We start from the raw sequence: 27,406 nt of genomic DNA, 5'->3' as shown, positions 1-27,406 counted from the left end.
CATTAAATATGTGCAGAGATCTTATTATAGCTGATGTTACTAAGTGTGGACGTACTTGGAAGCTTAGTGGGCGAGGCGTCGGCGATGGAGGCCGGGCTCGAAGGCTCCGTAGCCTCCTTCGCGATCGCTGCACAGAAACAACAACGTCACTAAGGCTTTAGTTCTATTTAAAATTTTAACCTTAAAAGTATTATATACTTCACTGTATACTAGCGACCCGCCTCAGCTTCACCTCGATACATAGACAAATGAAAATAAAGAAAGATCTCTATTGATGGTAGAATTGAATTTATTCTTTTGTTTATCTGCGACGAGAAAAAAAAAAACAAAAAATATTTCTTTTTAAAGCGTAGAAAAACTAACATTCGTTTTAATTAAATTTTCTCCATATTTATTTATCTTAAAATTTAATGCGTAACATAACAGCCAATACGATAAATCATTTTGAATTAAAATGGATGTTGTAGTGAAATTACTACAAATTTAGCCAAACTAATTCGGCAGGGAAAATTTCAAATAATTTTAATATAACTAAGTACTTCTAATGTTATATTTATTAAGACATTAATATAATTTAATATGGCGTATGGCCTTAATCACCCTTCACTTAGGGTAGGCTCCAAGCCCCTCGGTGGGGATGTATAGTGAGCTGATGATGATGATGATGATAATTTAAATGGTCCAACCTAAATTGAATTTATCAGTTGAATAGTCTTTCGCACCACGTCGGAAATGTTTGATGAAATTCTGTTACAGTTCATAAACAACTAAGTTTCTACGTAGTCAACTTAGTGTAAGTTTTGTGAAGCATTCCGACGATACTTCAAACTATAACAATGCATCGCCTTGCTAACGCTTTAATTAAATTACTTCATATACAAGGGTTGTGCAACACCAACACGCGATGCTATACAATACTATGAACTTTAAAGACGTAAATTTCGCACTCAGAATCGTTAAGTGACCTCAGTTAGGAATCATCGTAAGTTTCCGTAACATAATTTTATGAATGATTTTTTTTATATTTTTCAATAAACTAACTCACCTATTTACGTACGTATGTATTTCAACTCAGAAAAAATCACGTTTAGGTTTCACGTAAGGGATTGAAATGTGGGACTTTACTCAATGGAAATTTCTTTTGAAAAAATTACAGTAGCGACCTATTTTCACGGACGGGTGGTTCTTATATACATCTGCGGTTTCCAACGAGAATGTAATATCATAAATTGAAATATATTTTACTAAAAAAGTTTTTTTATGACACATTTTATTTAAAACATTGTCATAATTTAAATGATTAATGTGACCAATGTCACATTTTTATTTTAATCGCCATTATTGGTTTGAAAATTAATCTGTTTTACGTTTACGTATATGAAAATATTTATAGTGATTTAAGATAAACGGTCCGGTTACAAATGTTAATAAAAACCGATGTTTTGTTTTTATATTTCGAAACCAGCCAGCATTAGTATTTATCGTGTGGGATAACTGAGAGCCGCGGTCGAATCGTTCCCGCGCTTTTCCATTTTACCGCGAACATTTTTTATTGCTTACCGAAGCAAATGCTCTATAAAAATAAATGGCGCGAAATACAGTCTATATTCCGTACTAAATATTTAGCTTAAAGATTATTCTGACCGTGTTTAATTCAGTCAAAAGTATTTAGTCGAATTTCATGGAAACGATACTAAAAATATATGAATAGCTGTCGATGTCATTTTTCGTCTATGGATTAATATTACAGATTCATAAAGAACAGAATTTGAGCCTTTCTCTATTACATATTTATATTTAGCTTATAAAGAAAAAAGCCACGTTGATACCAAAAGAATTAAACGATAAATAAATACAAATACCACAAATTTCACAGTTACTCGATTCGAGATAATGACAATTGCAGATGTACAATATGGCCGCTCCGGATGTTCAGCCATCTTGATTATCTTGCCGGATATTGGACGCGAGGAGCCGTTAGTTAGCTATGACTACATATGCACACTGCCCTGATAAATTACACGTTAGACCTACCTATAAAAAAAAACAACATTGCTAATAAAATACAAAGAAACGAAACGAAACAACGTGTTTAGTCATTAAGGACTAAAACTATACCTCAATCTATGATCTCTCTTGTGTGTCTCTTTCTTTTTGTGTTAATGAAACTTTTGACGATTTATTGTTTTGTTATTTTATTAAAACTTCATGTAAAATTATTCAGGAAACGGTATAGCAGTTTGTGATTTGCCACTGCTGCGCGGCGAAGCGCTTCACTGCATATGTAAACAAAATTAACTGAACGTTGCGAAACTGAATTAATGAGTGGACATAATGCTTAATGTCTAAGTTCAACAGTTGTCGCCTAAACAAAAAATATTTAAAATACATAACATAAGTAAAAGAAAAAAATAAACTTTTATTAAGTTCTTGTTAATTAAAAAAAAATTATCACTCGTCATAATTTGCAAAGTTCCCATGGCCTTAGTTCCATCACTATGTCATTGTAATATTGCATTATTACGCGATTTACACATGTATGTAAAATTTAATTTACAAGATTTAATAACAAACATCTGGATAGGTGAAACTACAAAAAAGCTATTATAATTAGAAAGCTTAGAAATGGTTGTAATTTAGCTAAGTTTTCAAATTATAAATTAAAATTGAAAAATGACAATCGTGCACATTTTACCAATAACAACCGAAGTCAGGGTAGGGTATCTTAATGACCACTGAGTTAGCTCCTTAGTGTAGATTTCCTATATTAAATTTTCACTCAGAGTATAATAAATCAATAAAGAACTCTAGTGCTATAGTTAAGATTTGAATACTCTTGCATAAAATAAATGATTATCAGAAGCGTATTAAAATTTTATTTCTCAACTTCATCTATTCTTCGCTAAGTTACTGTAACTCAAACGGTCAACTTCATCCAACTCGAGCTAAGTTATAGCTAAGTTTCAAGTGAACGAGTTGCTAATAATAAATTAAACCTTCGAACCTCGTCTTTCGATGGAGCTTGTAATATATCTGAAAAGCTTTTAGTCACGTAGCTAACTTCATTTTGTATCAAATTTATATGTCTACTGCTTTGTGAAAACATTTTCTGCCCTTTGAAGTTTCATTAAACGATAAAACAACAAAATCAAGTACTCTGATCTGTCAAAATGCTTAAGTAAACGAAGTTTGATTGTTCTTAACTTTGGTGAAAACTTTTCTGAAACATAATTAAGGTAAAACTTTTCGTTTTATTGGGATTTTTTTCTATAAATGACTAGTATCCCACCCCGGCTTTGGCCTATATATTTTGCCAAATTTAACCGCATTTACATTAATTTCTTATAGTGAACTAATAATAAAAAATATTTCAATACTTTTTAAGTTTATTCATAACGAGGAATCTATGTATTATATTTATTTTATTAATATTTAAAAAATAAAAGAAACTTGTGAGTTAACTTAATAATAATTAACAATTTATAAAAGATTTATTTTAACCACGTCTTAACTTTCCTGTTGTTAAATGAGCGACGGTATTTTCATGAGTTTCGAAGAAAACGATCCGTTAACGAGGACCTTCTCAGATTCCGCCGAGGTCGCAATTTAATACAGCGGAACAAAAGCACTTACAATTTTCTTTAAAACTAAACGTTTTAGAACCTTTTTTCACCACAACGAATATTGCAACTGGTATTTCTGTAAGCAATGACTCTCATAGAAAGCAGTCGCAAGTGGTTAATCGCTCGCTGGGTTACTTGGTTATTTATTTATTTGTTAGTACGCAATATTGTTATAAGGACGTAATTGTTTTCTTTTCTTTTCATAATGAAAATATCTGGTCATTAAGTGTAACAATTAAATAATTATGAGGAAAGTCGAATGAAAAGAGTGGAGTAGGCAGTGGCCCAGTCTACCCGCACCTCCCCTTGGTTATTGTAGATTGCTCTTTTGTTTTACATCGGGTCAAGCGGTAAGCTTGAGAATTGAATACATTAAATTTGCATTGTTGAAAAGATAATCATGTTTATTAATTTTAATAGAACACCATTCGATTTATGGAGTTATTTTTGAAATCTAGACTTTTTATAACAGATTGATTACAGAAAATAACTATAGTAAATAAATCAGAAACTTGTAGAAAAGATTCTAACATTGTAAGATGTTATGAAATACATCTATGATGTCTCCCTCGAGTAAAGTTATCGCTGTAACAAAGTATTTACGTTGATATTTTTCCAATCGATATCTATTCATAGACTGTCTCGTTTGATCTCACATAATTATGCTACACGAGCTGTTGCCCGTGACTACATCCACGGAGTTAAGAAAAAGTGTAGCTTATGTGTTCTTCAAGACTACGTTAAATCTGTGCCAAATCTCATCAAGATCCGTTAAGCCGTTCTGGAGATACCTTTAAACAAACATCCATCCATCTAAACATTCACATTTATAATACAAGTAAGAAGTAAGACATATTTTTGTATTCATGCAGAAATATACGCCTATTAATGTTTTCGCCTAATTATAAATATTATATTAACTACTTACTTTTCTTCTGAAAAAAAAAGAAAACATGAGTTCTAACATAGATAAATGTTTCTTTTCATAGCAGGGAAAAGCCATTTATTTTAATGGAAACCACCAATCCAATACAATTTCCAGTTAACCATTCTTTGAAATATAGTAATACCTATAGCTGCCGGACAATTTTTTTTTTATAACAGAAGGGGGCAAACGAGCAGCGGGAACACCGAGGTGTTCAACGACGCCCATGGACGTAAAATATCTGTAGACACTTTCAAATACGATAATAGTCTATGTTAATACCCACAAAGCAGGAGAATTTGGTTTTTGTATTACGATTTAATTTATACAAAGACAAATACATAAGAAAAATCATAAACATTTCAGTTATGTGTATCCTGGACACAAATGTCTCTAGCGTAATCTTCATAACTTCATAACAAAAGACCATAATGGATATATTTTCGATGTTAACATATGGTTAATTAAAACTTAGATTATGTTAAACTCGATGCGGTTTCAAAATGGCGGCGAGTGTTATATGCGAATCACTAATTGCAGCGGATTTGCTAGAAATTTAAAACATATGTAACATTTATCGACCACAATTTATGAATATTATGTTGATATACATAAAAGCTATTGCTTGCAAATGTAGTATGAAAATATTTATTCTATGATTTTCTAAATCTCCAAAGTTCATATCTTTTTTATCTACAATACTATTATTTTTCATATAAAAATAATGGCAACACCTATCACTTTTGACAGATGTCAATGCATAACTTTAAAAAAAAAGTTAAATGAATTTACATCACATCACATACCTCCGTATATACGGTTAACGTGAATGCTAATTTACAATTGAATTGAAACCGTTTGCAAAGCTGGCAACTTGAATAACAAAACATTTAACGCGCAGGAGACGCAAAACGTAGGAAACTATTGTTGGCGCGCTTTTGTTCTTACTTTTCCCGCGCTCTTGTGTGTGTGAATTTAATTATACTAGTTGGTGCTGTGTTTTAAAATAAATATTAAAAGAAAAGGTTAATTTACTTTGTATTTAACATCATTAAGAATATTTTTAATGGACTTGCTCTTAAAAACCTATTATACTGTACAAAAATCACTTGGAAATAAAATTAAATAGATTATAAAAAACCATAAGTATCTTCCATGTAATTGTAATACATTGCGTGGATTGACAAACTAATACTAAATTGACTAATTTAACTACATTAATTTCCCTTTCAATTCATTATTATGATGGGCAAAATCGCAGGCAGAAGACGAGTTGGAAGGAGGAGAAAGTCGTGGCTAAGAAACATCCGGGAATGGACCAATATTGCCAGCGTTGAACAACTTTTTCGCTTGGCACAGGACAGGAAAGGGTTCGCTGAGCTGATGGCCAACCTCCAGTAATGGAGAGGCATTGGAAGAAGAAGAAGAATTTCCCTTTCAATTTTAAACATTGTACAGCATAAGTTGGTTGAAAAATAAAATAGGCAACATTTTTTATCGAATGGTAACATAAAAAGACAAAAGCCATCACGTGAGTTGATTCTGTACTGAAATATTCTACACTACTCTATTAACAATTGGAAACTGAGCGCAAGTGGTGTTTGAGAATATCTCTATCTCGTTCTCTCTTGACTAATATTTGAAGAGCTTTCGCTGTCTGCATTTGCTTTTAACAGAGCAATGCAAAGTAGACTCATCGACTTTACAATTTTGTCTTTAACAAGTAATAAAAACGATAAAGTTTTTTTTTTTAAATAAAACTAGTAATCTAGTAAGTTCTGAGAATTTTTTTGCTGGTAACACTTTCAGCATATTTTATTAAAAACACTAATAAATTTACGCATTTTCTTGATGTAATTTAATAACCAAATTATAATAATGAATTTCTACGAAAATACGAAATTTTCTCTTCATCAAATTACTAAGTAATAAGTATATTAAAGCTTTCAAAATTATTATTTACAAGAATTTATATTACGGCGTATGCCTGAGGGTATTAAAGCTTCGAAGTACTAGGGATGGGGAGGTTTTACCGCCGACCTTCCCCATACTGACGATGTAATTACGGGAAATCTTATTAGATAGACGACTATCTCTGGGAAAATTGCTTGGTTATTTGTACTGTTTACCTTATGTTTGTCGAGTTGAATTTTCCATACTGAAATACTTAAGATTGTATACTATTTAAGTACTTTCTACAATTTAAACATTCGCTAATTCTATCTGCTGTAATTAATGTTCGATCCTTGATCTGAACATCACGTTTATAACTTTCTATGGATTAATTTAATAATCGTAAGCTACCGATAATGGTTTTTGAATTGTGAATCTTAAAAAAAAACAAAATAAAATATGTCACACATTGCAATTTAAGTAGCAGTTACATTTAATTCTCGTTAATGAATGGAAATGGATGCAAATGATTTGCATCAAGGGCGGGAAACTGAGTCCGCCATTTTGTTTATCCGGGGCGCCGCAAAATGGCGATGCGTGGGGCTCTCATTAGTGTGGACGTCGCATTAATTGCGAGGTGACGAGTCGACGATTTAATTTGTTGGTTATTTTGACGCAGTGTTAAAAATAAAAAGCGAGTCAATCAAATGAACAACAATTTTTTTTTAAAATAAATGACAAGTAAAAATAAACACAAAGCTTTGATTGAGTTTTTAGTTCAGTTCTACATATTTCGAGAAATAAATATTATAATTGTCTATTAAATATTTTAAATTTTAACTTTTCTTTACAATCAAAAAAAGGTTTTTGTCGTGACGTGGTCGTATCCAATATTGTTATAAGCACGTTCCTTTAATATAATCCATGGAGGGCGTCCTCAAATGGAGTATTAAACAAAAGGAGGGACATCCCCCGCACGTACCTTACGTTCGACATCTCGATATCGGCACCTCACTTAAGCCGATGCTATAGATATTTATAACTGACCCAATTTCTTTATACTAAAACGGTCGTGCTTTTAAAATATCCGATAAAAAGACTTAAAGTAAAAAATTAAAATATTCACTAAAAACCTCATAATAATTTAGGGACTTAAATTTGTGTTCAAATTGACCATGATGAAATGAACATCTAACTAGTAAAAAAATACGAATTGACTTTTCACTTTCGAGTATTTATTAAGGGCGAATTAAGGAATAATAAACGTATTATAGGAATTAGGTATACACGCTTTTTATGTGCCACTACTCTACCATGCGGAAATGATTTAAAAATGCTGATAAGGGCCATCGTTGCTCATTAGGTATTCGACAAACGAGTGTCTCACACTGACCTGATCTATATCACTGACCTATTAACTCGACATCAAGATGTGCGGAGGTGTTAGAACAAAAGACGGTCTACAATAGCTCGGCATAGCCTTGGTTAAAGTGGCTATCAGAAGACGCGTCAACTCTTTAAATTTCTTTTGTATACTATGTTATCGATCCTGAAGATTGATTCTAGATAGATTTTAAACAATGTATCATCGTATTATTGAGAGTTTTTTTTTTAATTTAAACACAACCATTTCAACTAAGCTGTAAATTTGTCCATAAAATTCGCAAGTGGAAGTTTGTGATGGTGGAAGATAAAGTTGTAGTAGAAATAGATCAGCAGACTACAAGAGTTCCAGAATGGTCAGGTTCACGTTACCCAACGAATAACGGGTATCAAACCTACCACGTGAATAGAAATACGTTCCTTTAACCATTAGGCTATTGGCGCTATTTACATTGTGTCAATATGGAAAATGTTACGCGCGTACGTAATAGATTTGTAATTTAAAAAAAATATATACAGTACAGCTCAATTCTAGAGATCATTCCGCATTCTATGTTGAGTGTTTATAACAATATAATGTTAATTTATAGCAAAAACCAGATGCAGAGCTTGTCCGTGTTTACGATTGCTCACAGAACGTACCGGCTGTTTCGTATCTTAAACACTTCATATCTCTAACTCGAAATATAAAATGTTCATATGTTTTTAAAATTTAGTTTGTATATTTTTATCAATAAAGTATTTTATCAGCGAAACTAATAAATACATAAATAAATTATGAGGTGTTAGAGAATCAAATATATTTCTTTTAAATTATACAAAAGCTAGCTGTGTGTTCTTCCAGACTATGTTCTACATCTATGCCAAATTTCATAAACATCCATTGAGCCTTTCTGCCGATATCTTCAAACAAACATCCATCTATTTAAACTTTCGCATTTATAACATTAGTAAGATGTATAGTTATATTAATACGTGAACACTTTATATGCATTTTAAAGAAATTGCTGGAACGAATCAATTTGTGACACAGTTCTAGTTAACATGTAGAAGATTTCTATAATATCTCTACATAGGTATAACATTATTCATACCGTAAACAGATAAAAGCAATGAAAATAAGCTTTCGAAGCAAATTTACCGTAGCATTGAATTCACAACACACTCAATGCCAAATTGACTTTGCAAATTGAAATTGTTGTTTAAATAGGAAATACGTGCTCGCATCGCGATATCAAGCGATCACAATACATGTTTACTAACAAAAATTGAACGCTATTTCGAATCGAAAATAATATTGCTTCTGTAACCCCTTGGTTTCTGAGATAAAAAGCTCTGTATAAAACATGTCTTCCCTTGACAAAACAGATAACAATATATTTTAAACGGAGAATTTGGTCTCAGAAGCCCACGGTAAGTCGTTGTTATTCATATATTAAATAATTAAAAATATTCATCAATTGTATAGTCTTGTCGTTGCGCTGTGTCAAAATTTTTATTATCTATGGCCGTAACATCGTGATGCAACCTGCACATATCTGAGAAGAAATTCAATATGTATGAAGTCAACCAACCCGCACTTGGCCAGCGTGGTTGACTAAACACCCTTAACTTAGGGTGGGCTCCGAGCCCCTCGGTGGGGACGTATGGTGAGCTGATGATGATGGCCGTAATCAGTCATTTCTTGAGTACATAAACATTACATTTGTATAGATTTATACTAATGTGTTCATTTCGTTAGCAATTAATAACTATGAGTATGAAAGACTGTATTAACAAAACACAATAAAGAACTCCCTAAATATCGATTCAAAGACTAAGCGCCTGTTTTAGTGCTAGTACTTAGTACTTTTAAAATTAATTCGACTTTAAAGAATTAATAAATAGATAACAATTATTAAATAGTAAATTATTTGGAAGCTGTGCGAACATTGAACTCTGAAACAAAACACGTCACAAACAAAACACAAGAGAAAGTAACATCAAAGCAACGAGGGTGCGTTTAATGTGGTTTTAGGTTCAACAAGATTATATACTAACGAGTATTTCACATGTGTAATACATTCCACGTGTTATATGTATCGATATAAATAAACTATATAAAACAACATGCGATTAATTAAAGAACTTATGTACTACGCAAAGTTTGAAAATATTACTTATTTTCTGTCAGGTAAAAAATGTCTGTCAAATTCATTGTATTTGGCGCTTCTTTATTTAATTTTCTTCCTTTAATGTCTATTATCAAAATGATATACCTTAAAATGTCCAAAAGTCCACAAAAATAATTTAGAAAGATAATTCCAGGGCAGTGTACTTAATTTAAAAAACGGGAGAGTTAACGAGATATTTTATCTCGATCTTGGAGGATCTGTTAGTTAGGGCGGATATTTTACTTTCAGATTTCTTAAAAAAAAAAAACTTTCCAACCCTCTTAGACTTATAAAAGAGATTATTAACATTTTGAAATGCCCCTTTGAAGGAAAAAGAAAATGTTTTCAAAAGACGACACTAGATGTCACCTTCGAACCTGGACCCATAGATTCAAAGCTTGGCGCTTAACTACTATGTACTACTATGTATGTCTATGGGCAACGATCACTTCGCTATTTCAGCGATTTCAGGTGATCGCTCGCTCGTTTGGCACCTAATGATATAAAAAAAATATTGAATAATCGCCTATGTATAATAATAGTAGCAATATTAGAATTACATACATCAAACCCTTAACACTAATGTAATTCAAATTCAAATGTACTTAATTGGTGTAGGTATGCAAATATGCTCGTTACGCTCAATTCTGACCGCAGCTGGTGGCGACACTTTGTTATGATTACGGGAATTAATAGAGATAATATCATAGAAGCATTTAGAACAGTCTTTCCCAAAGTGGGCGATAACGCCCCCTAGTGGGCGCTGCAGGTCTCAAGTTGCGGGTTATAGTGAAAGTTTCGTTTAGAATTCTCCGTAAATATACGTATAAAGGTCACAATAATTAATTAATTTAATTTGAAGTTATAGTGGTTTTTAAGTAATTGAAAATATGGGGGCGCTAAAAAAAATTATATTCTCAAAGTGGGCAGTAGACAAAATAAGTATGGGAACCACTGGTTTAGAACAATGTATTTTGATTTTCGTCACAGATGTAAAAGATTTAGTACAATGATTAGGATAATAAAATAATTTTTAAAAGAAAATTCTGGAAACTTTACGTTGTACACACGAACCTGGATATGCAAGAAAAATATTGCGGTCCCTTGGACTATTTCTTATCCAGGTTCGATTATATCCGTCTTCAGTTACATATCCGTAGCCAATTGTGGCTTTCTTTGTTTTTAATAAAGCCTGTGGCAATCCACAATCCAATTCAATGTTTTACAATGTCGAAAAGAAAGAAAGGAACATTGAAAATGCGTTACGAAATAAATGAAAAGAAACTTACAATATATTACTAAATAAATAAACATCGATCAGTATATAAAAAGTCCTCACAAATCGATCGATGACCTGAGAAGTCTTACTAAGCCTGTCTAAGCTGCGAAATGATACATACATAAATATATAGCTAAATACATAAGCCCCCTGTGAGTATACGTTTGTATAATCTGTTATATACAGCTTTATATTCGATAAGTACTTTTAAAGTATGTATAAGTGTAGTCTAAGCTTAAAAACCAGGCTTAGCATCACCCCTCAACGGAAGCATTTTTTACGCGCCCTTTGTCATGAATGTAATATACATGTATGTTATATATAAATGTACGTATAAATCGTGTATATATAAGCAACTTAGGATTCTTTATGATCCTTTAACTATGGATTTCTGAGACCAAAATTCCCGTTTAAAACATATTGTTATCTCTGTTTTATCAAAGATAATGACAAGGATGACGATATGTTTTATAGAGAATTTTTGGTGTGAGAAATCAACGATTTAGGCCATAAATATGACTTTATAACTAAATATGACGACGGTAACTTAATATTTAATACTTTAATATAAATTACTTTTGTTTAACATAGTACATGAAAGCTACATTTTACAACGAATTAACTGGATACTAACTAAGATTAATTAAACCTTATAGTTAAGATAAACTGATGGATATCAGCATTTAAAATGCTTGCATGTAGTACATCAAAATACTACACTAAAATGTAAACAAGTTAAACTGCAAAAATGTTACAAAACAAATAGTTTTAAAGCTTCACAAATTTGCGGAGTACGCTGTCTCCGTGACGTCACACAATAAAACTTTAAACTACACGCTAGTACATTTTACCTTAAAACCTCTAGGAGACAATATTAAATCTCAAGACCAAAAAGAAATTCAACGAAGAGAATCCGCTTCTTCGTTGAATTTCAATTTGTCTTTGTGTACTTTGGTATTTACTTTTGTTTCAAACTAACACGCGTTTAAAGCAAATTGAATTGTCAACATAGTTACTTGAATGATTTTAATTTTTAAAGTTTTTATAACTATTTTGTTGTAATTAAAATATGACGTCCGTGTTCCGATTAACGATCACCAACAGAGGCATTTTGTTATTCTTTTATTTTCAAGTGCGTTCCAATTAATTGTCAATTTGGGTAAATTGTATAAACGTTATCGACTCTACAGGTCTACAACATCTTGTTTATAGTTCTTTATATTATTCTTACAACATATATTAATATGTTGAGATACTGGCTTTTAATCGTTTCGTCATTTAAAAGATTTATTAGAAGGTTATAAGCCCGATATGTTTTACCCGTAAAAGCATTCCACCTCCATAAAAAAGGTGCTATCTCTGTTTTATCAAAGGCAATGAGTGGGATGACACTATGTTTTTACAAATATTTCAGTGGTGGAAACTCTCAGTATTAATATTGTGAATCATTAAGAATACGAAATAAACCGAACGATTTGCCTCTGGTATGTTAAAAAAAAGTGAGAGCTGCATCTCTCACGCTACACTGACTCTCTTTAAAGACTGAACGATGAACAATTCTTTAACTACTCGTTCGTTCATATATGTCGTTCACTCCAATAGTTTGTACCACTATTCGCAACCACTGTTCACAAATTTCTCATTAGAATGCTACACTTCATTGAACACGAGATAAGTTTGTTCGGATGGCATTGTTCTTGTATATTTCTGTTCTAATGAGTTGCATTTGTTTTTATTGAATTATGTATATCCATATAAGTGTGTATTAACTTTTAATCGTAATTTTGTTGACTCGTTCTTTCAAACTTAATTACACTAATTGAAAAAACTGCCTACATAACAAAACTACATAGTAAAATAATTTTTTTTTTTTTTTAAATAGATTTATAAATATATAATTACAATCCGGTCGACTTCAATCCTCTTGAGGAGATTACACACATTCGAAACAATAACCAATATCACCGATTTTTTACTAAAGACACACTTATTTTCTTTGAAATAACAAAAACATCAATATGTTTTTAATACATGAGGGCTGTGGATTATCGACATTTGACTATTACAATTTACCTTTATACCGCTAGGAGCCGCCCTTAGCCTCGACGTTCTGTCCCACCACGATGATGAGGACGATGAAGACGAGGAGAAGCACCAATATGCAGCAAATGGCCACCGCGAGCATGGCCGCGTGTTCGCCCAGCTTGGCGCCGGCGCAAGCGCGCGCCGCAGTCAGCGTCGCCGCAACCACGCGCCCGCTTATCTTGACGTGAGGGGCCGGGCCCTCACTGCACTTTATTTTTGTATTCTGGCACCTCAATTTCAGTCAGCATTTTGGCACCTTAATTTATATTGTCTTTTACTGGCACTTTCTTTTTCTGTTTTATTTGTTTTTTTTTTAATTAATCACTTTTTTACGTATTTACTTTTGTTTTCGCGTATTGTTGAGCATTTAAAAAATGTACTAAACAAAAACGTCTTTACGTACAGACACAACTAATATTATGATTTAAAAACAAAAGACTAGACTAGATAACTAATTTTTATCTCTGAATATAATATGACTAATCTAAGAGCATCAATGTTACTGAAGTACAATGAAAGCCAGTCTTGCATGTAAATGGCTTCAGTAGTTCACACTTCGTAGTGTAGGCGCGCCCTGAATACACCACGAGATTAAAACTTCTTCGACCGTGAATGAGAAATGTCTGAAGATTTTCTGCGTTTTCTGCCAGCTATTTTAATTTCCCCAAGGTTTTAAATGATCGCATCAAAATAATGATTGATGATATCTTTTATTATTTATTATATTTCAAAGTTTTTAAAGCAAATTAGAAAAAATTGCCCTCATGTCTTATAAACTATTATAAATGTCGGGTTTTCAATATGACTGGCCATTTACTTGAGGTAAATGTAATAATAGTAAAAAAATATTTTAGCTATAAGATAAAGAAATAACTGGCCACCTAATGCAGTCTTTCGTATTAGAAAAGTTTTTCTCTTAATAAATATCTAATGACGTTTCTTTTCGAATGAATTAACACGTGTTTTAATTATAAAAACCGAGAAAATGTAAGCACAAAAACATGAGTATGTTGAAAGCACTCCGTGTTGTGTTACCTCTTAATTAGTATCGTGAATTGAATAAAATACGTAATGAAACGTAAGGAAGGTACCTTGCTTATTTAAATTACTGAGGATGCTATTCATCTCTAACGAACCTTATGCTACTTAATTAGGATGTCAGAATATTTCAATTTTATAATAAACATCTGCACATATTAATAAAATTGAAGTTTTTGTTTGTAATATCGAGAAAAAATGCATATTTTGTGCACATGATGTATTTGAGTTGATAACGAAAAACAATTTTTATAATTTTTTGAATGTCTCTATGTCTGTCCGCAAGGCCGCGTTTGTGCGGGTAATCTCTGGAGCAGCTGGACGGATTTTGGCGGGACTTTGATTTGAAGGTGATGTAAGCGGGCAAAGCATAGGATTTTTTTTAATTCTTCGTTGACGAAGTCGTTCGTGACTGCCAGTATTTGTAATATTTTACATCTACTTATTTGTAGTCACTGCGAGAGATACTTATTTTCTCTTTACAATAGTAATCTAGATAAAAATAGAATAACTTTGCTATTTACGTTATAAAAATGTTCAAAACTGACTTTTGACATGCAATGCGTGACATCATTAAGGTTATAAGTATAAGTCACTCAAAGAGCTTTAACGAGAACTTCATCAAGGCGTGAATTTTCGCGCCAACGCAGAGAGAAAATCAATGAACTAAAGGGGACAGAAAATGAAAGACAATGGAGAGCAGGAATTACGAGCCGCGGCCTTTTGAGGGGCAACCGCACGAAAATTTAATCGGAATCCAGTTGTGGCCAAAAACTCACTAACGGTTTCCATTGTTTTCGAATTCATTCTCTATGGTATATCTATGGGTATAGTCTATACTAGACATTACTTTGGTAATAGAAACAAATGAACTTGTTAACGTAGGGAGAGTTAAAGACTAAACGTTTCATCATGATATCATGAAAGAGTTAGCATCCTTATTTTTATGTTGGCAAACGAGCAAGCGGCCATTTCAAGTCGCCGAAATGGCGAACAGACTGCTGACCATAGACATATGCAATTGTAGAAGCGCTGATTACGTTTACGCTTATTTCAAATACTATTTAAAGTTTTAAGAAGACTGCTTTTTACAGTAGTAACAATTAGCCTGGTTTGCAACTACACAACTTTGTTACAACACAAAGTGACACGAAATCTAGTTTTCCTATTCTTTTAAGTATAAAAAAGACACGGTCTTTATATCATTGACATCAATAGCAACCGTAAAAATATTCGACCGGGCATTTCACAGTACGTCCACACCATTTCTTAATTAAACCCGGTAAAGTTAATTGGCAGACCTAAACCATAAAGTTGTATCGAGGCTCGCCGTATGAAAGTAATTACTGCTATTATCAGTTCTACGGTCATTCTCAATTAAGCCGAAAACGGATGACCGAATGATTGAATGATAGACACGTTCCCAATCATTTCCTTTTAAATGAATGATAAATATATTTCTCTGAGAGTAATAATCAACTTTACTACTAAGTACTAAGTAGTATGGTTTCCAATTTCAGATGTTTTGTTATTTTAAACCAGTTGTCGCCCGCGATTCCGTCAGCGCGGATTTTAAAAAAAAACTTAATAAATAGCCTATGTGTTCCGGAGATCTAAACATTCGCATTTATAATATTAGTAAGTTTAAGTAGCAAGATAAATGTTTTTCATATTGTTTCAATATTTCGTGATGAGGCAATGATTTTGCAACTGTATACAAACTATACTAGTGCATGTAATTATGAAATCAAACATCAACTGACATAAATTAATGGCATACATTTAGTACGCGTCAAATGTCCAATGAGGCATTGTAATGTGACACAAGCAAAGCAATAATAATTATATCGATTAATAATCCCATTTACAAAGATAGATTGTAACCATTGATCTGAACAATATCCCTAACTAGCTGTCGCCCGCGACTCCTTACTACTTACTAAAAACTTAATAGGTCGCCATTGTTCTCCAGACTATATTCTACATCCATGCCAAATTTTAGTGAGATCCATCCAGCCGTTCCGTTAATACCTTCAAGTAAACATTCGCATTTATAATATTAATAAGATGGTACGCGTTCTTTGGCCCACACCAAACGCACTGGACGCACGGCAAAGTAACAAGAAGTGTGACCACTATATAACTATAACATGGGAATAGATTTTAGGCTGGTTTTTCAGTAATTTAAAATGAATAGGCAGTAATTTGTTTCAATTAACTATCGAACAAAAAATACATAGACGACTTTAATTGTTCCCTCTCTAAGTAGGATTGTTATCGGATTATAAAATCTCATTTTCTTCGATCCAATATTTCTCTATTGCGTACAATTTGATATAATAATAAGAACAGAGTCGATCGATCAATTCCTTCAAATACACAAAGGTTTAATAGCTTTAAGGGAATACCCTCATAAAAGTGTACTAACAAAATCGTATTGAAGGAAAATATTATGGTGACCCATTTATATGACCTTTTATTTTATTATATGAAAAAAAAATCTATCAAAATAACCTCCATCTTTTTTTTGTAAAATACAGGATGTTCTGTTTCCTGTATCTCTATGGAAAGTAGGCATAGTACACTCTTTCATTCCGCTCTATCAGCCGTTTCTAAATTTAATTCCTTGTTTCTAATATCCTCTTACACACAATCCGTACACATTCCTCGTTAATATAAAATTGTGGTCATTATAACGAGATCACAAATTAAAAAGTGGTTGGTTGTAAAATTACAATCATTTGAAATTAACGAAATATTGCGTCAAATCGAACGCGTGGTCGGTGTTGCCATTAAATTAGCCAAACGCAATTTTATTTGTAAAACAAAAAAACCTAACCGGATAGCAATTAAAACCTAATTGGTCTTAGACAATAAGGATAACAATCTAATGTACAAAAAATAACGTAATAATCTTCTCGTAACGGATATTTTAGAAAAAATAAAGTTTGTCATTTCATCCAATTGAAAAATTTGTTTTTAATATATTATATTATACTTTCACAAGTTCATATTCTACAGTATACGTAGGTTTTGAAAGACATTTTCCAAGGTTTATTAATTTTAATTTTATTTTACTATATTTTTATTCAGTGTTTTCCAGTGTAATTGAAATAAAATAATAAAAGCAGTCAGTCCTTTCTCAGGCAATCCCGGGTAAGCCTCTTAATACTACGCCTGACTTAACCTCGATATATGAATAAAACCTCGCTAAGAATCACATATGACGTAATATTTGAATTTTGTCCCTCGTTTATTCAGTTTCTTTCATCGTATATTTTACGAGAAAAACATTTTAAAAAAGTATAAAGATTTCACTTGTAATACAAATTTAAAAAATCCTTATCGACAAAAAAATGCTCGCAAAAATTCTTCTTTCATGATAAAATTCACTTCTTATAACTCAATTCTTCCTAAGTGAATGATAGAATATCAAAAAGTTTGTGAAGAAAATCACAGTCGACTATCAATTACGTCACAGAAAACGTATCACTCCCTCGGCACCTCCACACTTTTGATTCAATCTGACGTCATAATCTCAAGTATTTTGTTGAGTCCAATTTAATATTGCGTAATTTTGGTGATTTGTACCAACCCTAGTGTCAATACATTAAAACTAAAACATAAATAACAAATTATAAAACAAAAGATAGTGATAAAATGTCACAAATCTAAAATTACACAGATTAAAAAATCATTAGAATAAAACAGATAAAGCCAATTACCATAAAATGAAAAAAGCAAAGAGTGACACACTTTATTGGCATTTTTATATACTCTATTTTACAGATAACATAATATGGCAACAACTGGTTGCTGAGAATAAAAAAAAAAGAAACAAAGTTGCTACAAGGTCAAATATCTAAAACGTATAATTTACATCTTTCAAAGGATGAATCATATAAAGTGCGTTTTCTAGTAAAAAAAATCTCGTAACATAACCAATTTATGTCGTATCTAGAAAGGGCTTTACCACTCGACTACAATAAGTAGCAAAATAACTCAGCGTCACGCCTCCCCCATTTTACTTGGAAAAATAACTCTACTATCGTAGCCACTACGCCACACTGTCATTAATCCTTACTGACGCAAGAAAAAGTTGAGAATGTGTAATTGAAGACCAGGGTTATCCAGTAAATCCAGGAAAACGAGGAAAGCGGTGCTTTGGGAGGACTCGAGAAGAATTCTACCGTATTATAATTTTGAATTTGAAAAATGTTATTAAAAATATGTATTTTAATATATAACTTACTGGCAGTTAACCGCGACTTCGTCCGAACGATATTTAAAAAAGATTTTAACCAACAAAAAAATAGCCTATATCATCAGGGGATAGTGAAGCTTATCAACAATGAAAGCAACATAAAGTAGATTTGAAGCGTATTCTATACAAACAAATGATCAAATCTTTACTGTCTATAATATTAGTATAAACTAGCTGTCGCCCGCGACTCCGTCTGCGCGGAATTAAACACAAACACAATTAATAGCCTGCGTGTTCTTCCAGACTATGTTCTACTCGTATATGTATCCTAAATTTCATCGAGATCCGTTCAGCCGTTCTGGAGATACCTTCAAACAATCATCCATCCATCCATTCGCATTTATAATATAGTATGATTAATATGGTTTATAAAATATACAACGTCATGGACACCAGAATATTTGGGAATAAAGCTACTAAAAATGAAATGGCAGCATTTTTTCGAGCATAATAAAAGCACTCATCTTTTCGTTAACCTCTTTATCTGCGGACTCATTAGTTGAACAGTTGAGATAGGAGAGGAAGGGAGGGACGCGCCCTCCGGCACGAGTGCCCTCTAGGTTAGGTGTCGCTGTAAATAATGGGGCGAGGGAAATAAATCTCGCTACACTTGTGTTTATTAGCCCTTTGGAAGGAAATTCAATTAATTACATTTTCTGTATTATAATAATAATTTTTATAACAAACATGGGTTAATAATTAAATTAATACCAAGAAAAAAGGGTATAAAGAGTAGCAAAACGACATACAACAACATATACTATCGTATTAAGACCAAAGAACTTAATGAATAATAGAAAATAATGTTTCATTTTGTAATAAATCTAAAATAATTGATTTTTTTTTATTTCTTGTATCTGTACTGAAATATAAAAACGAAATGAAATTACACAGTATCTCGAAGGAAGGAAACTGTACAAGTTATATTACAAAAGGCAGGTAAACATTCCTTTTTCATTTGCGAATAAAACTTTTTCATCGAGCAAAAAGAAATGGATGCGCGGAACAAACTGAGAAAAGGTAATTTCAATTTAAATGTTCCTTAAAAAGTAATATTTGTTACCAAGACCTCGAAGTAATTTGTATAATATAAATAAGTAACGACAGAACAGATCCTAGGACTATTTCAATGGAAATACTGGCCTACAGAATGACTTTACCGCGTTTATTAAAAACCTGGCTGTCGTACACGACTCCTTCCGCGCGGAATTAAAAAAAAACTTAATAAGTAATCTATGTGTGTCAAATTTCATCAAAATACGTTCAGCTGTTCCGGAGATACTTTCAAACAAACATCCATCCATTTAAACATTCGCATTTATAATATTAGTAAGATTAAATGTGATTCTACTATTGTTTTTTAAACATTGAGAAAGATGTGATGATGTGAATATGTCTTTATTTTGAACATGTTTTATGACAATGAAAACCCGCGTAAAGTTGTTGATCCTAATACTCTGAAACTTATCTCATTGTGTAGCAACAGCTGTTCTTATAAAAAAAGGTTATTGCATTATTAAAAAGGCGTCAGCTGCTAATCTTTTGTTATCGATAAAACATATTAAATATTGGAGGAAAGAGCGACGCAGTACTTCTACGAAAAAGTTCTTATATGTGGCTTATAAAAACTTTATATATTGTAACTCGTAATAATTGAACAAAGTATGTAAATGTATACTTTAGAAATTATCTTGTACTATAACTAACGTATGCGTTTGTATACTATATTAAAAAAGCTGTCGCCTGCGACTCCGTCCGCGTGGATATATAAAAACTTAATTAGTGTAGCCCACCCATCCATCCTTTCACCTTACATCCATCTAAACATTCGCATTTATAATATTAGTAAGTTAAATAGCAACTCTTCAAGGCATAAATTCGAAAAACAAATGAATAAATAGTATCCTATGTCCGTCTCCTGGCTCTAAGCTACATCCTCACCAATTTTCAGCCATACCAGTAAAGCCGTTCTTGAGTTATAAATAGTGTAACTAACACGAATTTCTTTTATATATATAGATTATGAAAAGGACAGAGAGAATTCAAATAAACTAGACTGTACGAAATTACTATTAATGTTACTTAATAAAAAAAATAAACCAGGGAACAAATGACGACTGTTTTAAAACGATAATTTAAATAAATTGTCAATCGAAAAATAAAATAAAAAAAGAGCTAAAAACCGGCATTGTAAAAACATCAATTTGATTTTACCTTCAAGTTAAAATAAATATTTTATAATTCTTACTTCAATATTAAATACTTAAGCTTAATTATAAACTAAATAAACAAATACTTGAACTATATTTCAACACACAACCACGTTATTAAAGTTAAAATTAAAAAAAAAACACTTCAACCACTAAGCAAATATTTTTAACTACGTATCAACCACTATTATATTAACATTTATTATTCTACCATTATTTTATAATATATTATATTTATAAAACATTTAATTACGTGTCAAACCACTATTTAGATATTTTTAATGTTGTTATAAGCACAATTTTAATTTCCCGCCCACGCGTACAACGCAGTAATCGTACGTGTTAACTTCGTAAACTCTGGCTGACTACTGAGGTAGCTTTCGCCTACGGAAAGCCTCCGCCCCGCTGTCTGCCGGGATTTCTCCAATCGCAGACGTCGAATGAAAAGAGATAAGCCTTCGACTCCTATGACTCTAAATAGTTCGCAATATCCTTGTTTATGAAAGCGAAATGAGCCTGGAAATGCGTAAAGGGGGATGAACGCTTATCGACAGAACATATATTTTTAAAATGGTGCGAAAGAATTTTTTTAAAGCAAATGATCCGATATCTTTTGAACATGATTGTTAAGATGTGAGAGAGATATATGTGTGATCAACCAAACATTAAAATCATTTAACAAAGATTAATTATAATTAAATTTTGAATTTATTATCTGAAAATTTATTATCTCTAATGACAGTATCATTAGAAATTGAATCAAAATAAATTTATAACATAAACAGATGTTACAATATATAAAATATTTTTTCCTTACCCTTATTAATTTAATATGAAGTAAATAATAAAATATAAGAACGAAGCATATTTGTATAAACGACTATGGGTCGGGCGGATTTTAATCAAGACCCGAATAATATCACAATGAGTCAACAAAATATAAAATACGTCGCTTTTTCTATTAAATTGATACACCATTTATATAAATTACAATATTTAAGCTCTCAATTCTAACATTTATAATAGAACAAAAATAATATCTTTATCGATTTTATATTTAGAACGGTATATTTTCAAAGATATTGAAAATAATGTAAAGAGAGAACACCATGAACTAAACCTCTATTCCAAAAACCGAGGTTACAATATGTTTTTGTTCAGCAATAAAAAACTTTATTTAGGAACACAATACTATGTAAACACAAGGGAAACATCAATAACAGCGAGATATATCGACAAATATTAGGCTTCGTTTATTAAAAAAAATATTCGTACGAAACGTTTGCTATCTCGAAAAATAACAGTTGGAAAAACTATCCATGGAAGCATTCTTAATGGAATAATATGTAACACATCTGACATACTGTTAAACCTGGGTGAAGTTAATCAATACAAGTATTAACTTCTAATATTATTCGTTTTTGGGGTTCCGTACCTCGAAAGGAGAAAAACAGAAACCTTATAGGATCACTTTGTTTTCCGTCCGTCTGTCTGTCAAGTCCTTTTTTTACAACAAAAGACAAATTAAGCATTAGAAGACAACCTTTTATAATAAGTGTGGTTTATGTTTAAATCAAATCTTTGTAACTGGTAACTTATGTAATAAATCAGAATCTAATTTTCGATTAAATCACACAATATACGAAATAAAATACAACATCGCTGAATTTCAGTGAAAACGTACCTTAACTTTCCGGATTAAAGTACGTTTTCACTAACGAGATGCAGTACACTTCGACAGCTGCTCAATGTAACAGGAAATTACTAACACATACGATCCATCTTTCAATGTAATTGGTTCTTCAATATATGATACTAGATATGTATATGTTATATCACTTAGCATACAACACATAGTGTAATAGTCTCAGAAACCGACGGTTAGCGTGATATTATTGTAACTTAAATAATAGCATGAGCCTCTCAGATTAACCAGTACTAAGCAGCTCCCTTAGTAACCGTAATAACTCTGTCTGCGGCAAATAATGTTTTGGCAAACAGTTTCCAACACTTAAAGAATTTTATATAAATCAATAAACTAAGAAAAATTATTCACTTTCAAATTAATTATCCAGATCAAATTTAACAATGAATAAACTACCGAAACAAAATTAAAATCTCCGCTGTAAAATAAACACGAACTTTGAACGTAAATCGCTTAAAAACGTCCACGAATTCCTATCGTAATGGGAGGAATACGTGAGTGGAGTTTCAATGTGACGGATCAGCGTTATCTGAATATAAACATGCGACCAACATCGATATAATAGTGGAAAGCAATTCCTTTAAAGTCATCGGTGGCTCAGGGGTCAAGCAATTGACTTGCAATCTGCAGGTCCTGGGTTCGAATCCCGCCATGTATCAATGTGTTTTTTGATTTCCGATTCACATAACATTTATCCGACTTTCGTACGGTGAAGGAAAACATTGTGATGCAACCCGCACATACCTGAGAAGGAATTCAAAGACATGTGTGAAGTCAACCAGCCCGCACTTGGCCCTTAATTTTGGGTACTATCTGTGTTATAAATTATTAAAAAAATAAGAATGTTATTTGTCAATTAACTTTGCTTTTGCATGCAACGAGATAATTATTTCTACCTCATAATATTTGCATTAATAATACAAGATTGTTTTTCTACTTAAATGTTAAACGTCAGATGAATGCTGTTTAGTTTTTTTCTATAGAATAAGTATAAATCGCAGTTAATTCGTAGCAACAGGCGGAGCGAGACGGACGTGCCTTGTGTCCCAGTCTACCGGAAATTGAAACAACTCCCTCGCATTACAACTAGTTGCCAACTTTCCTTCGCAATAAACACTGATTTACATACCTACGTACTTAGTTACGTAGCGACGAGTGCTACAAATTATGTTTAGAATTTAGTATTTAATTGCTACGACTTTGCTACGACGTAGAGTAAATGGTCCATGGTCCGGAATAGATTTAGATGATTGGTTTTAAAGCAAAGTAAAATAATCTCTATAAAACACGTATTTGCATCTGTGTTTACTTCAAATCAGGCACTAAAAGTCGTGAGAAATCGTTTCAAGAGTGCTAGTGTGAAAATAATCGCCATATAAAATTCTACTCAAATATCTGAAACTGCCATCTGTCGGCGTAGTTGAGTACCATTGATTATTCTTTTACGGCTCTATCGTGAAATGACAAAAGCATTTTTTGAATTATAGCAATAAAATATCCCATAATTTCTATTGTAAAAGTTTCCTCAAACGGTTTTTCGCGAATGTTGATTTCAATTTGCCGTGAATTTGAACATCACAAATCTTTAAACTTTCATAAAATTCCACCAAAGTATAAAACGAACTTTATTCAAAAACACTTAGATTTTTTCTAGAGTTTACTAGAAGATTTTTCAAAAGATGTATTTTATCAAAAAATGCTTTAAAAGATTACAGAGTAAAAGATATGTGAACAATCTCTACGTAAAATAGCGCTTTCAACGAATTTAGAATCGGAGCTTCTATTGATCGCTTCGCCATTACGGCAGAAAGAGACAGATCAACTCGTGCTTGTATTAGAAAGGGACGCATGCATATCCCGAAGGATCTTATTCCCGAAGGCTATAGCAAGCTATACGACAGCGAAGCTCTCGAGGACTCAAGAGAATCCACTCAGGAAAACGGTTTGATATTACAAAATAACTAAGCATTAACTTTCCATATGAAACTTGTGATCACAGTTTGAAAGCACATAATAAAATTAATATTGAATTTTAAAGATCCATGTTATCACTCTCACAATCTCTTTGAGGAAAAAGAGATAATAAAATTGTCAAAAGTGTTACGACCATTGAAGTAATTAAAAATGGCAATAAGAGAGATGTTCTTTTGTTTCGAAAGTGAAAATATAAATGTCTACCGTAATAATGAGAACAACATAAGTAGCAGGGTCATTACTCTGTACAAAACTTACGTTCGTAAATGTACGATTACCGGCTGACGTAAAATTTTACTGTCCGGGTCCGAAAATATCAGTAAATCGTAAAGTTGGTCGTTAGTTCCTTTATTTTCTTTCTGGTCCCTTTTAAACTTTAGTCCAAATTAGGTTACTTTTATATCCTTAATATACTTGATAAAAGAAAGACGAGATGGCAAAAAGTACGCTTCGGCGAAGATCTTAGAAATTAATAAATAGGAAATCCAGGCAGGTTTTTAGGGAACATTCTCGCATCGTGGATGCGTAACGTATGTAACTCTACGTCTATTATGTCTGGACGATAAATCACGCAATAACCTTCTTGGAAACAACAATATTTCAACTCGTGATAAATATAAAGTACATCATTTAATATTCCATTCTCGAGCACCTAGAACTTGTTTTGGGCCACTTAAGTAGATGCACGGCGAGATCTTAATAGCTGCTTTTAGCGAAGGGCTGTGGGAAGGGACAATGGAGAGAGGTATTTTGTTGAAAGTGTTTAAATTACTTTCGACCAGTTGAAACCGAGCCTATTATTTAAAATGAAGGAATATTCTTAAATTGGAGCACTTTCGAATCATATGATCTTGATGACCCCTGAACCATTTAGCCGGCCCCTCTTGTAACACGAAACTGTGTTCACGGTCGCGTGCGACCGCGCATGATCTAAGCGTAACATTGACGTTCTTTTTTTAACAGGATATATGCAAATATATGTTTAAATCCGATATACATATAATTACAATAGAATGGTAACATCTCGATCTAAAACTGAATAACTTATTTAAGAGAAATTACTAATATAATAGTGTACAAACGCGATTTCGAAGTTCGAAGAGTCCAGTTAAAACATCTAAACATACTCGTAGTAATTTTTAACTATTAAACCAAATGGATATATTCGACACGTTTCGAAAAACCTTAAAATTAAAATCACTAATTGTTATATTAGAAGTATAAAAGACATAATGTTATGAATTTTCTCAAATACAGTGTAATTTAAGTTTAAATTAACTAAAAAACACTATAATACCTGTACAGTGGCTTTTTTTCTGACTTAATATGATATTCTTTAATAACAAATCTCTTTAAATTCAAAACAAATCAACTTACCGCTTGTAACTTGAAGAGTAGTAGCGAAAAGGCATAATAGCGACAGCGAAAGGCATCCTAGCGAGTTGAGCCAATGTGCCGCGGCCATACTGCATCCTGTGATCAAAACAACATTACTATAGTCTTGGTATACGTAAAGAACTAGGAAACTCTAGTTTGTAATAATGTGAAACAGCGCCACCTAGCGGGTGGTGGAACAACTGAGATTTTCTACAGTAATTTATTAAGCTTCGCCATTCTATTGATAGATGGCGGTCCAACATGTTAACAGAAAAAGTTGTTTTCATTTTACTGCTTAGTAAACAGGTGATTAAAAAGAAGTGGTAGAAGTTAATTATCAGTGAATTTAATCAAAATACGTAAGAATAACTTAAATTTTCATAATCAAAACATTTATTTTTTATCTACTTACCATATCGTCAGTCTGTATTTGCGCCGCGGTCGTATGCCCCTCCTCAAATCACCTGAAATAAACAAAATCTCTTTAGTTCTCAATTATAGTAAAGCAAAAATCAAAAAGCTTTTCATTCAAGTACGCTAAAGTTTTACAAAGACATAAATTTTATAAGTTATCAATTAACTACAAAGAAACTAGATACTTCGAAGGCTTCTTCAAATATCTTATCTTCTAAACAAACATGGAAATCATTAAATTACAATTAACTCGAAATGTGGTCCACTTCTTTGTACATATATTTTTGGCATCCTTACAATAAAAGGTCATTGAACCCACGACCTGCTTGGACATCGACCTACGATCCAGAGTTGGTAGAACTAGTAAATCTATACGGTTAATAAAATTAGAATGTCTAGCAGTAATGTCAATAAAGAAATCAATTTTTGTCGTGTATATTTTTGCGTAACCTATGACGAAAAAAAACAATTTTTTTTAATATTTGTCTGTCTGTGCGCAAGCAAAGTGTAGTTTGTTCCGGGTAGTCACAGCAACGGCTGGACCGATTTTGTCGGACCTTCATTAGAAGGTAGCTGATGTGTGCAGACAGATTGTAGGCTACTTTTTCTTTAATACCACGCTGACGAAGTTCAAGGTGACAGCTAACCAATAACAAGCTAAGAATAGAGCATAGACCGACTACGAATATTGAAGTCTAATTTTATTAGCATTCTTTCCCGGAGAGGCATAATTAGTTTTAATTAATATTGGTTTCAAATCATTTAATTTCAAACAGTTTAAATCTGTTATTTCATGACCCATGTCACTTCGCATATATTATTTTAGTGACATAAATCTTAGAAATATTATAAATGTGAATGCTTAGATGGATGTATGTTTGTTTGAAAGTATCTCTAGACCAGCTGAACCAATCTCGATGAAATTTGGCATACCTACATATAAAACATAGTCTGGAAGAACACGTAGTTTACTAATTATGCATTTTTAATTCCGCGCGGACGGAGTCGCGGTCGATCGCTAGTATTATGATATTTTGTACATCGGTATCCACAAACTGATCAGTATTTCGTACTATAAAGCCT

The 27,406-nt window shown here is 32.2% G+C and overlaps 1 protein-coding gene across 2 annotated transcripts in view; it reads right to left on the bottom strand.

Annotated features, from left to right (window-relative positions):
• LOC106122637 (tolloid-like protein 1) overlaps positions 1-27,406 on the bottom strand; it is a 41,988-nt gene that overhangs the window by 8,460 nt on the left and 6,122 nt on the right. Inside the window, exons 2-4 of one of the 2 annotated variants that reach the window (XM_013318729.1) lie at positions 26,322-26,373; positions 25,910-26,005; positions 56-127 (exon numbers count right to left, since the gene is read on the bottom strand). In XM_013318729.1, the coding sequence (XP_013174183.1) occupies positions 56-127; positions 25,910-25,997 (160 nt within the window). In that variant the 5' untranslated portion in view covers positions 25,998-26,005; positions 26,322-26,373. The remainder of the gene's footprint in view (positions 1-55; positions 128-25,909; positions 26,006-26,321; positions 26,374-27,406) is intronic. The other variant, XM_013318730.1, reaches the window with a different exon arrangement.

This window comes from Papilio xuthus, unplaced genomic scaffold, assembly GCF_000836235.2.
Source record: "Papilio xuthus unplaced genomic scaffold, Pxut_1.1 DF826923.1, whole genome shotgun sequence".
NCBI lineage: Eukaryota > Metazoa > Arthropoda > Insecta > Lepidoptera > Papilionidae > Papilio > Papilio xuthus.
This window is presented reverse-complemented; position numbering and strand designations above follow the sequence as displayed.